The sequence below is a fragment of the Symsagittifera roscoffensis genome, chromosome 6 (assembly GCF_963678635.1).
Source record: "Symsagittifera roscoffensis chromosome 6, txSymRosc1.1, whole genome shotgun sequence".
Lineage (NCBI taxonomy): Eukaryota > Metazoa > Xenacoelomorpha > Acoela > Convolutidae > Symsagittifera > Symsagittifera roscoffensis.
Window position 1 is genome coordinate 10,512,482 of NC_087067.1, and position 13,975 is coordinate 10,526,456.

The 13,975-nt window shown below is 36.5% G+C and overlaps 2 protein-coding genes across 2 annotated transcripts in view; both read right to left on the bottom strand.

Annotated features, from left to right (window-relative positions):
- LOC134848074 (translation factor Guf1, mitochondrial-like) overlaps positions 1–10,762 on the bottom strand; it is a 32,522-nt gene extending 21,760 nt beyond the window's left edge. Inside the window, exons 1-2 of the mRNA XM_063865414.1 lie at positions 10,493–10,762; positions 9,973–10,056 (exon numbers count right to left, since the gene is read on the bottom strand). Of these exons, the coding sequence (XP_063721484.1) occupies positions 9,973–10,056; positions 10,493–10,680 (272 nt within the window). The 5' untranslated portion in view covers positions 10,681–10,762. The remainder of the gene's footprint in view (positions 1–9,972; positions 10,057–10,492) is intronic.
- On the bottom strand, positions 3,377–5,453 carry LOC134848271 (uncharacterized). Its single transcript, XM_063865656.1, has 2 exons — positions 4,501–5,453; positions 3,377–4,241 (listed from the first exon to the last, which is right to left on the bottom strand). Exons 1-2 carry the CDS (start codon positions 5,304–5,306, stop codon positions 3,602–3,604), a joined length of 1,446 nt encoding a protein of 481 aa, XP_063721726.1. The 5' UTR covers positions 5,307–5,453; the 3' UTR covers positions 3,377–3,601.
- Positions 10,763–13,975: the final 3,213 nt, after the last annotated feature.

Sequence of the window (13,975 nt, forward strand, 5' to 3'; positions counted from 1 at the left end):
GCGATCTATTAAAAACTCAACCGGTAAAAAGAAAAACGGACAAAAAACTTTTGCAAGCAAAACGAGTTCTCGTCTGCGCCATTACTATATTATTCATGCAGCTTCAGCAACATTTATAATAGAGGCGAATCAAACTTTCGCACCATTTGTAATGCAACAAGACTGCTCGTAGATCAGCATAAAGTCCTGAATGCTCCGACTGCCCCTTAATCCACATCGAATAGTTTTTTGGGAAAAGAAAAAATCGAAAAACTACCGAAATTTAGACAATATCAAAGATCAAGTGTGAAAATTTGAATTGTGCGAAATTAATACGACCGACTAGCTAGCCTCAATTCAATTTGGAACGACGATAATTCGCCGCGCATAAATAACATGCGTTAAGCTTTCAGGATTATAGATAAAATCTTAGAGGTAAAATATCTGTTTAAATTTGATTTAAGGGAGTCGATATCTTCAATGGGGTATAAAAAATTTTTTGTTAAAAACTATTATTTCGATCGCCCAAAAATTGACGGAATAAAAAAACCACACCAAGCATATAAATTGCGTTTTCTTCGAAAGTCGGAACAATACTATGAGCAAGTGGCAAGACATGTGAAACAACTGCGACATGCTTTCGAAACTTAAAAAGTTATTTGGAAGTCATCCGTTCTCTAATACATTTATGAATCATAAAAAGCATATGCGAAACTCTAACTAAGTTAACGAATCTTTACTTACAAAATCGAAAATCGGATTGTTGTTTAAAATCAAGATTTCAGATAACTAAACAAGACCGTAATTTTTATTCATTCTTGAGACTAAGAGAAAAAAATATCTCAAAACACAGGGACGAAGCTGCGCTTCGCATAGACTAGCGAGAACAACAACTATAAAAAGTGCCACAAGAAAAAGCAGAAATAAGTCTCGAGCTAGTAAAAATTCGGCTAGGTCTCGGATTCGATCTGCGACCTAAAAACATGAGTCTCATGCACTAACCACTCAGCCACGGAGGCTTAAATATTCACAAAAACTAAACAAAAGGAAAGCAGAGAACAGATGCTATGAAATAAGATCGTGATTATAGCAAAAGTACCACCAAATAATGAACACATTGCCACTAAAAAGAAACACTGAAAAGGCTTAAAAACTCAATATCACTCAAATTTGTCTGACCTTTGTTTGTGGCACCTGATTTTTTTGTGACAAAAATTTTCACTTAGAGGTAAAAATACATTTCGCAAACACAAGTGATAAAACGCAAAACGAGATCTAAAAGCTAAAAAGTACAAATATGAATGAACTTGAAAAAGTATCCCTTCTTCGAGAATCAAAAATCCGATCTCCAGGCCTAAAGAATATTTTTTCTTTTCAATTGTGCCATCAAGGCTTCATATTTTCAATAAACTAACTAATGATAAAACATATCAAACCAAATTTACCAAAAACAAAAGCCATTTGATTTGACTTATCGCAACATTTTAATTGTGAATTTTCTGCCTTTTTAATGAATAGTCGAAAAAAATTCAAAAACACAGTCATCAACAATAATAAACTTAGTGCGACATAAAAGAAACACCACTAACAATCCAGAAAACGACTCTTATGTACAAAGAAAAAACTACTTTTGAAACGTTTGCAATCATGCTAGCCACTTTTTGGGAAAATCTCAGGCAAATGGCTCCATTTATTGTTCCGACTTTCAAAGAAAAAAGAATTTTTATAAACTTTCGTTGGTGTTTGTTTTTTCAGCCAAGTTTCTCAAAGAAAAGTTTCGAGTTGGGATCGAAAAAATGCATATCTTCAGGATCGGTTGAGCTACTCACTATGCTAAATGCGCTTTGAGCATATATCAATGGCTCGTTTAATGCTTTGAAAACTTTAATTATAATGTTGCACTGTAACACAGTATATTTCTTACCCAGTGCATCAAATTGTTCCAGATTTAAATTAAGATAATTTATCATATTATTTCCTTAAAAATCAAAATTTAACACTTAATTTTTTTTACCTGCACAGGTCCAAATGTATACTTTAGCTATATTTTCTTTACCAAAAACTATTGGATATTTGGAGAACTGATATAGCGCACTCGGAGCATTCAGCTCGTTGTCACGATTTACGAGATGTCTTGTTAAATTAAACTGTTATATCAAAGATACTAGAGAAACGAAAACTATTAAACCTGCAATTTGCTTCATCAAAAGTTGGAAAAAAACTTTCAAACGAGTTTAGGAAGAATTCAACAACATTTCATTGAACTAGCATACCGAAGTTTCCAATTTTTTGTTAACAAAAAAATTTGATTCGAGACGTGAACATATGCATTTTGTTCAAAAAAGTTACGTATAAAATTTTTTGAAAAAAAAACATCAATAAGTGTTTTTTAACCAAAATTATTTGTATTTAATCTTCCCAGAAGTTTGTATCAGCCAATTGAAATGCGAAAGAAAAAGGATTGAATTTTTTCGAAGATCGAAAGTTATTCGTAGATCAAAACTTTTCGAAAACAGTGACCGAGAATATGTGTATCAAAGTTAGAAGATTTTGCTCCTGCTATTTTCATCGCCCTGCCCCTCCCCCCCCCAATCACTGAGCTATCCAAACACGACTATTATAATAGGCAACATTCACAATAACAGGCAATATTGAGCATACTAGATGACATTGAATATATTGGGCTCCATTGACTATACTAGGCGATATTGACTATACTATGCGACATTGACTATACTATGCGACATTGACTATACTATGCGACATTGACTATACTATGCGACATTGACTATACTATGCGACATTGACTATACTATGCGACATTGACTATACTATGCGACATTGACTATACTATGCGACATTGACTATACTATGCGACATTGACTATACTATGCGACATTGACTATACTATGCGACATTGACTATACTATGCGACATTGACTATACTATGCGACATTGACTATACTATGCGACATTGACTATACTATGCGACATTTACCATACCAGATGCCATTGACTATACTGGGCGCCATTGACTATACTAGGCGACATTCACTATACTAGATGCCATTGACTATACTGGGCGTTATTGACAATAATAGGCAATCTTGAATTAACTGGACGACCATGAACACACCAGGAGACATTGAATAAACCAGGCGAAATTGACTATACTGGGCGACTTCTTTTTTTTGTTTTCCACGCAAAATCAGGTATCAAAAATAAAAATCGAAAATGGTCGCGTGATATATCATATTGACGCCCTTTCCGTCGAGATTCAAACGAAATTCAAAAAACTCCCAGAAAATTTCTCGGTGTCGAGAAAAACGTTTAAAATTTTTTATTTTTGGTGTTTCTTTGAGCGATTAAAGTGAACGAGCATGATATTGTTTTTTGTCAACCAAATCAGTTACCACAATTAATCATGAGATTGAGTGGGGTGATATAACATATTGAAGCCTTTTCAACCCCGATCCGAGCGACTTTTAAACAATTTCAAAAAGTTTTCCCAGTGTCGAGAAAAACTGGTTTGAAGTTTTTGAGTTTCAGTTCAATTTAGAGCGATTAAAGCGAGCGAGCAGTATTATTTTAGTATCAATTGCTTTTGTGTTGAGCAACTATATTATTTAATGTTGGCACTGTTAATCTGTTTCTCGACCCTAGCGAAGTCATCCTTCCACTTCCTGATGAGCGCCTCCTGTTCATCAATTTCCGCCCTTCGCATCTGGGCTCTTGTTGTCTGCCAGGGCAATTCCAGGAACTCCGCGCAGGACCGATCAATCAACTGGATCTTTCTCTGCAGTTCTTCATTCATGCCGTTCAAAATCTGCGCCGGAACCACCGTGCAGATCCGATCCAATGCCAGTTCTTTCATGATCTTTAGTGCGATGTCATACGTCATCTTTTTGCTCAAATTGTGCCTCGTGTCTTTTGTTTGTTCAAAGTTCGACTCCAGGCCCTTGTAGAATTTCCCCACGTCTTCGTCAGTATATTCCAGCTCGGCGTCAACTACCGCTTTCAAATCCGAGAGACTCTCGTTGTCGTCCGCAATTTTGTTCAACGTCAACGTAGATCCACTAGGCGCCTTCTTCTTCTTGCCGTACAGTTTCGAAAACTGCTTTTTGGAAAAAGCATCCGGTTTCGTCTCTTTTACTGGGGTATGAAGCGGTTCAGGAGCAACACCTCCTGGATTGGATCCGTTCCATGGTTCAGAGTACCTTCCATTGCTTAGACCACTACCACCGCTGCTGCCCATTGCATACCTGTCGTCAATAGATTCTTTTATAGTTCATCCGAAATTGTGGCCATAAGCAACTTAATCGGTCAAAAAAAAGAATTTTTGGATGAAGAATTGGATACCCGTTCAAAAAAAGCAGTTTTAGGTTATTTGATTTCGTTCAGATTTGTTGACAGAAAAAGTTTTGATTTTTTTTCTGCCATTATTTTTGAATTTTTTCGAAAATCCTCCTTACCAATCTCAAAAACCCTAGATCCCGCCCCAGATTTTAACATAGCGGGTACCTTTCTAGCAATTTTTCATAGAGTTCTCCATCAGTGTAGAAATATTGCTCGTATTCATACATTTGATGGAGCCTGTCATTCACAAGATGCTCTTGCGTGTCACACAACTCTCCAATTTTTTCGATCAAGAAGCTTGCATGCGTTTCTTGGCCGTCGAAAATTTCCCAAACCAAGTCACAGACCACGTCTTTGTTGATGTTGCGAACCGCATTATGACATTTGATCGCCGGGTTCAGAAATGACGTAATGATCGGTATCGCGAAACCTTTGAAGTTGGACCAGTTATCAAAATTCACCATTTCTTGATGTCTCCAACGTACTGCGACGTCATCCATTAAAAATGACCGCTGAACCTCCACCATTTTGTCCTGGTATTCTTGCTTGAAAATTCTGAAGCACTGCCGATACTTGAAAAACAAGTCATTGCAAGATCGTCTAGCCACAAAGTTTCCTTTCAAAGCCTCCCGACTAACTTCAATGAACTCCGTCAACTTCGCGGATGCCATGTCAGCTGCGCTCGCAAGATCTCTTGGGAGTCGGTTTCTTTCCTCGATTAATTTTGACCGAAAGTTTTCGACTTTATTCCACGACGACCTGAACTCAAGAAGCACAGGTTTGAGCAGCATTCCACAAACTGTCGAGTACAGACACTTGTACGTGCAGTTAGCCATATCGATTCCAAAATTTTCGTGCACAAAATGGAAAAATTTGAGCTCTTCGTCGTCGTCCAATAGACTATTGACAAACACGTGATTCTTGAATGTGTGGTAGTCCTGCGATTTAACTTGGTCTAAAAAATGAGTCATTCTTGAGTGGTCTTGCAAACATTTGTCAATCTTGGTAAACACTACTACGGTTCGATCCCCATTAGGGTCCACTTGATTGACCAACTGAAAGATTTTGTTTAAAGCCAAATCTCGAGTGGAATCGATGACACAGAGAATAATAGTTCTATTGCCTTGAATGTGTTTCAAGGCCATATCGCGCACCCTATCAACAACGTCCTCGCTTTGGGCCTTATTGGCGGAATGAATGATTCCAGGCAAGTCAACCACCGTCAAGTTCCTCGCATCTGGGTTCTCAATTCGGATCCTGGGCATCACATCAAAAATGAATCCTCCCCCGTCTTTCGTTTGGAGACGCTGTGAGATATCGTTGACTACCCTACAGATGTCCTCAATGTCTGCAATGTCTTTAGTCTCCGGAGCGATCATCCGTATCAATCTGTTGGCGCTTCGGCGAAGCGCCAGTTGAGTGGCGCAAAGTGTGACAGTACCATCACCTGTAGGCAACGGAACACCAGAGAGCTTCCCGAGGACGCTACTCTTTCCAGAGGTCTGGTCCCCTGCCGCAACAACGCTTGGTATTGTTAGAATGGAATCCAAAATTTTGGACTGTTCAATTTCATCAATTAAGTCAAACAATTGATGATTGAACTGGTCGAAACGCTCCAAATCTTGTTCGACTTTGGAAGCACCGGAAGTCATTTTAGAGGCTCAAAGAAGATTCAAATTAAATTTTCTCAAATCAGACAATTATAGGAACATAACTTGAAACTTTGAGTTCAGTTCAAAACTGAAACAATCTGCAACATAGTATAATATTTTGCTTACTATCAGCTCAGTAGACTTGAGCAAATAAGTTAAATACCTGATATCTCACAAAGTCATAACAAAACCAACAGTAAGTAGCCCAGACACCCAACATCATCACAAGAGTATAATTTCGATAAAAAGTCTTCTGAAAGCTTGGTTAATATAGAAGCATCAAAAATGGGCTACTATTTTGCTCTTAGAACAAAGTATTTTATCATTCTTTTGACTGACTGAGATCACAGGGTATTAAGAATAGCCTGTCACAGAGCATGTGGCTCAAAAAATCCACATTCGTTTCGCTAGAAACAAATTTGACGGAGCTTTGTCGAGAATTTTGTGAGACATGAAGGGTTCATGAGACACAGAAGCCAGATTTCTGAAGGATTTGATATTTTGCAGAAAACAAAAAGGAAAATTTCTTCATTCATTCACTAAGTTAAAGTTGCAAGCTGCTTTTCATTTTGGCTCATATTTTGACTGAAAGTGCTTTCATTTGATTCATCACTAGAGCCAATCTAACGCTTTTGTAATACCTGATTTTGAACCACGAAATTACAACAGAATCCAAGTTTCCGGGACACCTTCGGTGAGGAAAAAGAATAACGACAATATACAAATGTTTCAAAACAGAGGCAACTCAGGGCTTCGTGCCACATAAAAAACTGAATGACTATCACTCTTTGCAGATGAACCGAAATTACAAAAGTTTCAAAAATAACGTTATCTTGGAAATGAATTACCTGCACTTTTCGAATTTTAACAAACATTTTGCGATATAACACGTACATAGCATGAAAAGCTAACAGACAAAAATAATGATAAAAGCCGCCAACAAAATCAAAAAAGAAATATTTAAAAAAGGATCTATCGAAACTTTTCCTATAATTGTCTTGATTTTGACTTGAATTGCTTCAAAAAAAAAAGAAAAAATTGATGTTGAAAAAACTTACAAAGCGGTTACAAAGCCGACAATTCTTGAGCAGACACACGCGGAGCTAAAAAATTGATAATTCAACAAAAAATTAAGTCGACTTTTAACCGAAACGAAGCTTAAACACTGCCCTCGACAAGACAACTTCAGCAACAAAGCTGAAATTAAAGATTTCCTTAAATTATTCGGACAGGCAAAGCAAGCAAAGCACAGAAAACAGCAAGGCAAAAGATTCCAGAAGAAAAGCCTTGAAACAAGCCTTGAAAAGCAAAAAATTCCATCGAAAAAACAAAGCCAAAACCAGCGGCTTCAAAAACTGATTGTTACCTTGTCGCTAAATAACGGAGCATGAACTACTCAAACTTTTACTAATTCCTGCCGAATTAATATTTGGAAGGTGCTACTTTGGCAGGAAACAGTGGAAAGGTATTACAAAAACAATCGTTTTTTGAGAAGCAAATATTGAACCGATATTCAAAAAGCCCTACGATGTCAAATCTCTATGAGGTACTTTAAAATACAAGCTTGTAGTGTATTTTTGATGATAAAATTTAATTACACACGAGGCGAAGCTGATCTTCGTACCACTTGCGATACAAACAGATCTATCAAAATGAATGCAGATAGTTGTGAAAAAAACATGACCAAACAATAGAATAAAAAATCAGGATCGAAACAAAATAAACGAAGCGGCAACAAAACCGAAAATGCCTGAGAATAAACTTTTAAGCCGAATTTTTTTTTAATTCAAAACTTAAAAAAATTTTAGCTTCCCCTTCCCTTATAACACACCGAGGCACAAAGAAACCTTTTTCGCGCATCAAATGACGCAAAAAGAGGCTACTTAGCCGATACAAAACAAGCCAACACCTATTAAGCCGAAAAAAAGTTCCACAAAACGAGTGGTTAAAACAAAACGAAATGAAAAAGTGCGGGTGAAAGACTAAAACTTGTGTTTCCTTTGAAACGATCCAAAATCAGGTCACTAAGACGATACAAAACACTCCGAAAAAACTTGGGCCAAAAAATTTTTTTAAGCGAAACAAAGGAAATACCATGTCAAGGTTAGTAAAATTACATATCAGTTCGAACTAGGATATTTTTCAAGTGAGCCGGGAACGCTAAGAAATTACAGACAAAGTACCTTAGGAGATGAGCCCTGTGACACAAAGATATTTACGGGAAAAAAGTCACGTACCCGATTGCAATGCCCTTGCTTATCGCAAGAGTACTTAAGGATCTGAAGTGTATAATTATTTAAAAATTCTTATTATAAAGTAGCCAGAACAAAAAATTCTACTGAAAACTTAATTTCGCATGAAAATAAACAATAAAAAACAAGTAATTTGACAAGTAAGCAGGGTAACTAACAAGTCGATGAGAAAAGTGCCTCAGTCAAAATCTTCTGGGAATACCTCAAAATGGACCAAAAAACCAGGGACATAAAAAACTTTAAATTTTCTAATATCGTTTGAATCACGACTGAATAGGCTTTAACATGATATTTCACTCAACACTTTCCAATGATTATTCGCGGTACCTGAGTTTGTGTGGAAAACAGAGAAAAAATTGAAACGCACCCGAAAACTAAGTTCCTCTCCATTTTTCAATGGTCGGAACAAAAACTATGTCGTTTGTCAATGGTGTATTGTGTATTTTCTTTTTTCATAATCCTGGTAATCACCTTTCCTTTTTTGCCTTTTCGTTTTCTTCTTTCCTACATAAAATCGTAAAACAAAAAAAAATCCCTTCAAGAGACGTTTGAAAACGGGCCAAACGTTCTAATGACGTTCTTCTCTGACAAAAAAAACGTAAATTATACAAAAAATCTGTGTTTTTAACACAGACGAAGCAGAGCATCGCACCACTTGCAATACAACAAAGAATGGCACGCACCCAAAAAAGGGGCCCAAAAAGTTTTAAAACCCGCCTACCCTTCCGTAAGCGCAAAAGCTAAATAAAAATTTTGGTGCTTCAATTAACAAATTATCTGACAATTATACAGATATAAGCTAAAATCATTTAAGCCGAAAAAACCTTCAAGAGCAAAAAGCGAGAAATAAAAAGCGAAAAAAGAAAACTTAAAACAAGAGTTGATTAACAACCAACAATAAAAATTTGAATGAAGCGGCCATTTGATAGGCAGATATGCTCAAAATAATCAGTTGACAGGCAATCTGTTCTGTTGCTATCAGAACAACCGACCCAACTGATTTTATTGAACCAGTTAATAACCCGAAAAAAGTCTATAATCCAGTTTGATAACGTTTGCTAATCGCAAGCGTTAATATAACACTTAAAACAACTCATTACACAGAGGAGAAGCTTCGCTTCACAAGCATTACCAAGAACACGACAGAAAGCAGCTCTAGAAAGTGCAATAGGAAAAAATAGAAATAAGCCTCGAATTAGCAAATGTGGCACTAAATACAAATAGACACAATTTTGCAAGTAATAATTTGGAATATGACAAACTGAAGGCATCCACACTAACTTTGCATGTAATAAATCGCAAAGCATAAAGCCATATTATGCATAAATTATGCATTTCAAAAAATTGCGAGATATTATTGAATTAGAAAAAAAATCAAGTTTTTATTGAGTTATGTTGTTTGAATTAAATAGCTTTTTTCGTTACCTTTGATGAATTAACAATGCATCAACTGTGTTAACTTACTACTATTCGAAAATCAAAGCACATGCTATCAAAAAGCTGTAAAGTTGCCCTAAAAGGGGCACCAATATTTGCGACTTAGGTTAGAAAAAAGGTTTTTAAAAATACACTAAGCTGACGCTATAAGTAGACCTCACCCACGCTCCTTATTTAAATCGATTGATCGAAATTGGTTGGGACTGTGTGTAACTTACTTCATTCTCATTGGCTGAAAACTCCAACTAAGAACCATCTTAACTCCAATTAACAACCTCCCTACGAAAACTTCTTACATGGTTGCAGTTTGAGACTTGACCGTGATGCCTCTTTGCTTTTCCACTTCCAAATTATCCAGCAGTCTCTCCCCGTGCACTCCTCTACAGGTGAAATGATACAACAGTTGACATATTTGCAAAACTCTGTCGGGTATTTTCACTTCAATGGCCCAACATCAAAGATTATACGCGAGAGCATCACTGTTTTGACAAAGTGCAAGCATTTTCTTTCTAGTCTTGTGTCGAAAATGCCAAAATTGTGCCGTTTAATTGAAAATACTCACCTTTTCGCGTTAACTTAAGAATTTTTTATTTGACACATCTTTTTCGCAACTTTGAGGTTTCTTGGAATGGCATCTGTAAAAGTTTGTTAGCATGATAATTTTTCCAGGTTTCAAACTTTATTTGACAGGCTAGATTCTTCAATCACTAACTGGCTTCGACTAAGACTACACGTATAATCAAATTGATTGTTTATTAGCGCATGCAATAAAGTGCATATATCAAAAATATACATCTTTACTTTTTTCACCATTACCTTTTGATAGTACCAGTCTCTTCCAAAAGTCTGTCAGCCAGAGTGCTTTTCCCATGATCCACGTGGGCTATGATTGCAAAGTTCCGGATCAAACTGGCGTCTACATGACAGCATCTTCGGAGTTGCTGATTTGGTACATCGATAATAAATCGAACAACTTTTTCGCTTACCTTTGTGAGAAACAGCATTTTAGCCGCGTATGAACAGAATCAATGTTATCAAGTGACAATTATTGAGTTTCATGAACATCAGCACTCATTTTACACAACTGAAACTGGTTTTCGGAAGATGATTTTGTCATTTCAGTATTTTTTTGCTCAACACTAGGGGGCTTATTCTCATGCGCCATGTGCGAAGGACCAAATGCGAAATTCTTAACCAATCAACGCACTTTAAACTGTCCAAATCTGACAGAATCGCGTATTACTTTCAATTTTTTGAATAATGAGCTTTGATTGGCTGACAAAACTTTTACTCCCTCGTGCAAGAGGGATTACCTCCAACATCAGTCTACTTTTAGGATGAAATTCGGCTTTTGAATGAATATTTGTAGTAATTTAGCTGCTTGACCGGGTGCGTTCCCACACAGCGGCACTCCCGTATAGCCCAATAAAACTTGAAATTTCTTGTTAAGGTCATTAGCATCAAATTAAAAAATCACTAAAAAGACAAATTTTAAAAACCAAGCAACAAAGTTCCAATATACTAAAAACATTTTCTTTAAGAAATAGCTTTGCTTTCATGGTATAAGATAGCGATTAAAATGCGCCTACTTTGATAGGCTTTGACTTTTTCGGATATCCGGGGACAATTTTTTTTTCGGATAACCGGGATTAATTTTTTTCGGCTAACCGATAATTTTTTTAGATATTCGGGAACAAAACTTTTTCCGCTATCCAGTAAATATCCCAATAACAGCAGTATCAAATAAGCTGGCCGAGAAAGTGTACAAACCCGCAATTTATTTAACTATATTGCACAAAATTATGTCGAAAATAAGACCTTTATAGCGTTTCGGGAAAACTCAAATTTATTGCGTGATCCCCTCTACCTGATTAGAGAATTAGTGTTTTTTTTAAGGTCTATAATTTATTTGACGATGAAGGCTATAATGCTTTGAGTGAATCTAATTTTTTCGGCTCTCAGGGAACATTTTTTCTGCTAGTAGGGAACGAACTTGACACGCCACATTGACGGTAGCATACGGAGCTATTTTGCAATGAGAGCTTTGCTAGGCAAAAATCACATCAGTCAATCTAAGGAAACATATCGATAATACATTGGGCAAGCAGCATTAAATTAAGTCAATTTTTAACAGAGGCGAAGCTGAGCTTCGCGCCACTTGCGATTAAACGCAAACATAAAAAACATAAGCAATCGAAAAAATAAAACGTTGAAAAAAAACTAGTTCTACCAAAAATCAAATTTTCGTATGTCTCGATAGAAAATCATTCTAGGCTAACATGCCAGAAATTTGAAAGTTAAATTAGCCAAGGAAGACGAAATAAAGCCGGCAATTTTTGAGCAGACACAAGTTGAGCAGAAAAAAAAATGATTTCATAAAAAATCAATTTTAGGTCCAACCTGAGACTAGAATGAACAACACTTGCACTTTCAACTACAAAGGAAGTTGCCTGCAGAACAAGAAAAACATCAGTGACGTGGTAATTAATCCGACAATCTTTGAGCAAATTAAGTTCATTATGCCATGACCGCTTAATCGAAAAAGAGCTAAATAAAAATTTGTTACTAAAATTCAGATTTGGTAAAATGACAAGTTACAAATTTTCAAGAAGAGTAAAAAAACCAAAATAAAATCCATGCTTAACAAAAAAAGCCAAAAAAAACAGTACCAAATAAAACAAAATTCATTTTTTTAAAAAATGGGAAATGAACCGACGGAAACTAGGCCGAAAACAACGATTCAGAAAAAAAATCAATATTTTTTCAAGAAAATTATTTGAAAACAAACTAACACCGGAAACAGACTACACCTATTTCCTACCCAAACGAAGGTAGCTTTATTTGTATTCGCAAGAAATTGAGCATGACTGAAATTTACTAATCCTACAAAATTGACAATTCTGTGCCTAAAGTTATTTACGGGAAAAAGTCTAGTACCCGATTGCAATACCGCAAGGGTAAACAAAATGCCGTGAATTATAGTACCATGCAAAAATTGAGACATCCACTGTAAATACGTAAAAATAAGAACGAGAAAACTTTAGATCAAAAATCGCCATGTTATGGAGCATAGTTATAAACCCAGAGGCAAAGCTGCGCTGGGCAAACACAAAGGACGAAAAATATCTATAAAGTCAAATAGGAAAGCCTCGAATTAGTTAAACTTTTGTTTTCAACCGGATTCGAACCAACAACCTCGAGCGTTGGGATCTCACGTCTTAGATCTCACGAGAGTTAGATTGGAAAAACAAGTATAGTCATACTAACGCTCATAAGCTCTGGTCATGTTTCCGTATGCAATCTGCGGCTATATCTTTGGGCATATAAGAACTATCTCTCCACCGACCCCATTGACCACCCCTCACTCCAACAAACAAGATCTAAATACTGAAAAAACAAGTGAGCAATCTCACCCTGAAGCATTTTGGGGAGGTAAATTGTTCAAATGGTCCATTCTTTGCTTGAATTTTCATTTAATTCGACCCTGAGCACTTACATTCAACTTTTATATATACTGAAGCAAATGAGCTTAATTTAAAATTCACTTTGTGTGAATCCATCAAATCTTAGCTAAAGGATGAACAAGAACCCGACTTTAACCCGGCGCTATTCTTCCTTCCTACACACCCATAGATATAGTTCGTTCTCACCCCGCCGGAGCAAAAATGGAGCACTTGCTGGCTTCGTGATTGACAATCTACAAAAATGAATGTCCGTTTACGGGAACTGCAAGACTTGAGAAACAACAATTTGAATAAAACTCTTTTTTCTCTATCAAACCACACAGTATGCAGTCACACCTAGACAAATAACACATCATGAGCGGGGCTTCGAACCCTAACTCAACTGCGACGAAGTAAAAAAAAATAGCTTACTCAAATCAGCTGTCTTTCACGCATGTTATAAAGGTAAATACCAGGCACTACTGAATGCGGTTTCATTGAGCGGATGTAGCTCATGCTGCTTAGATAACGGCTGAGATATTATTCGGCAGAAAAATTGTGAGTGTCGCATAGGTAGAGATGGTGCCTGGCAATCATATGATTGCGAGTTGAAATCACACGTGCGCTGCAATTTATATGGCGAGCTCATGTAAGATAGCAATAGCTTAATTAACTTTTTACACAGAAGCGAAGCAGAGCTACGCACCACTTGCGATGCAAACCGAATGGCTATCACTACTTGCAGGTAATCTGACAATAAAATCTACTCCAAAAATTATACTCAAAAACATACAACTGAAATACCATTGTAGAAATAAACAGAGGCGACGCGAAGCTTCGAACTACATGAGATATA

What these genes read in the sequence shown, in the direction of transcription:
- LOC134848271 (XM_063865656.1), bottom strand. Translation starts at nt 5,306, where the DNA reads ATGACTCATTTTTTAGACCAAGTTAAATCGCAGGACTACCACACATTC. An exon ending in TATGAAAAATTGCTAGAAAG is followed by an intron (nt 4,242 to 4,500) that starts GTACCCGCTATG and finishes TATTGACGACAG; the next exon opens with GTATGCAATGGGCAGCAGCG.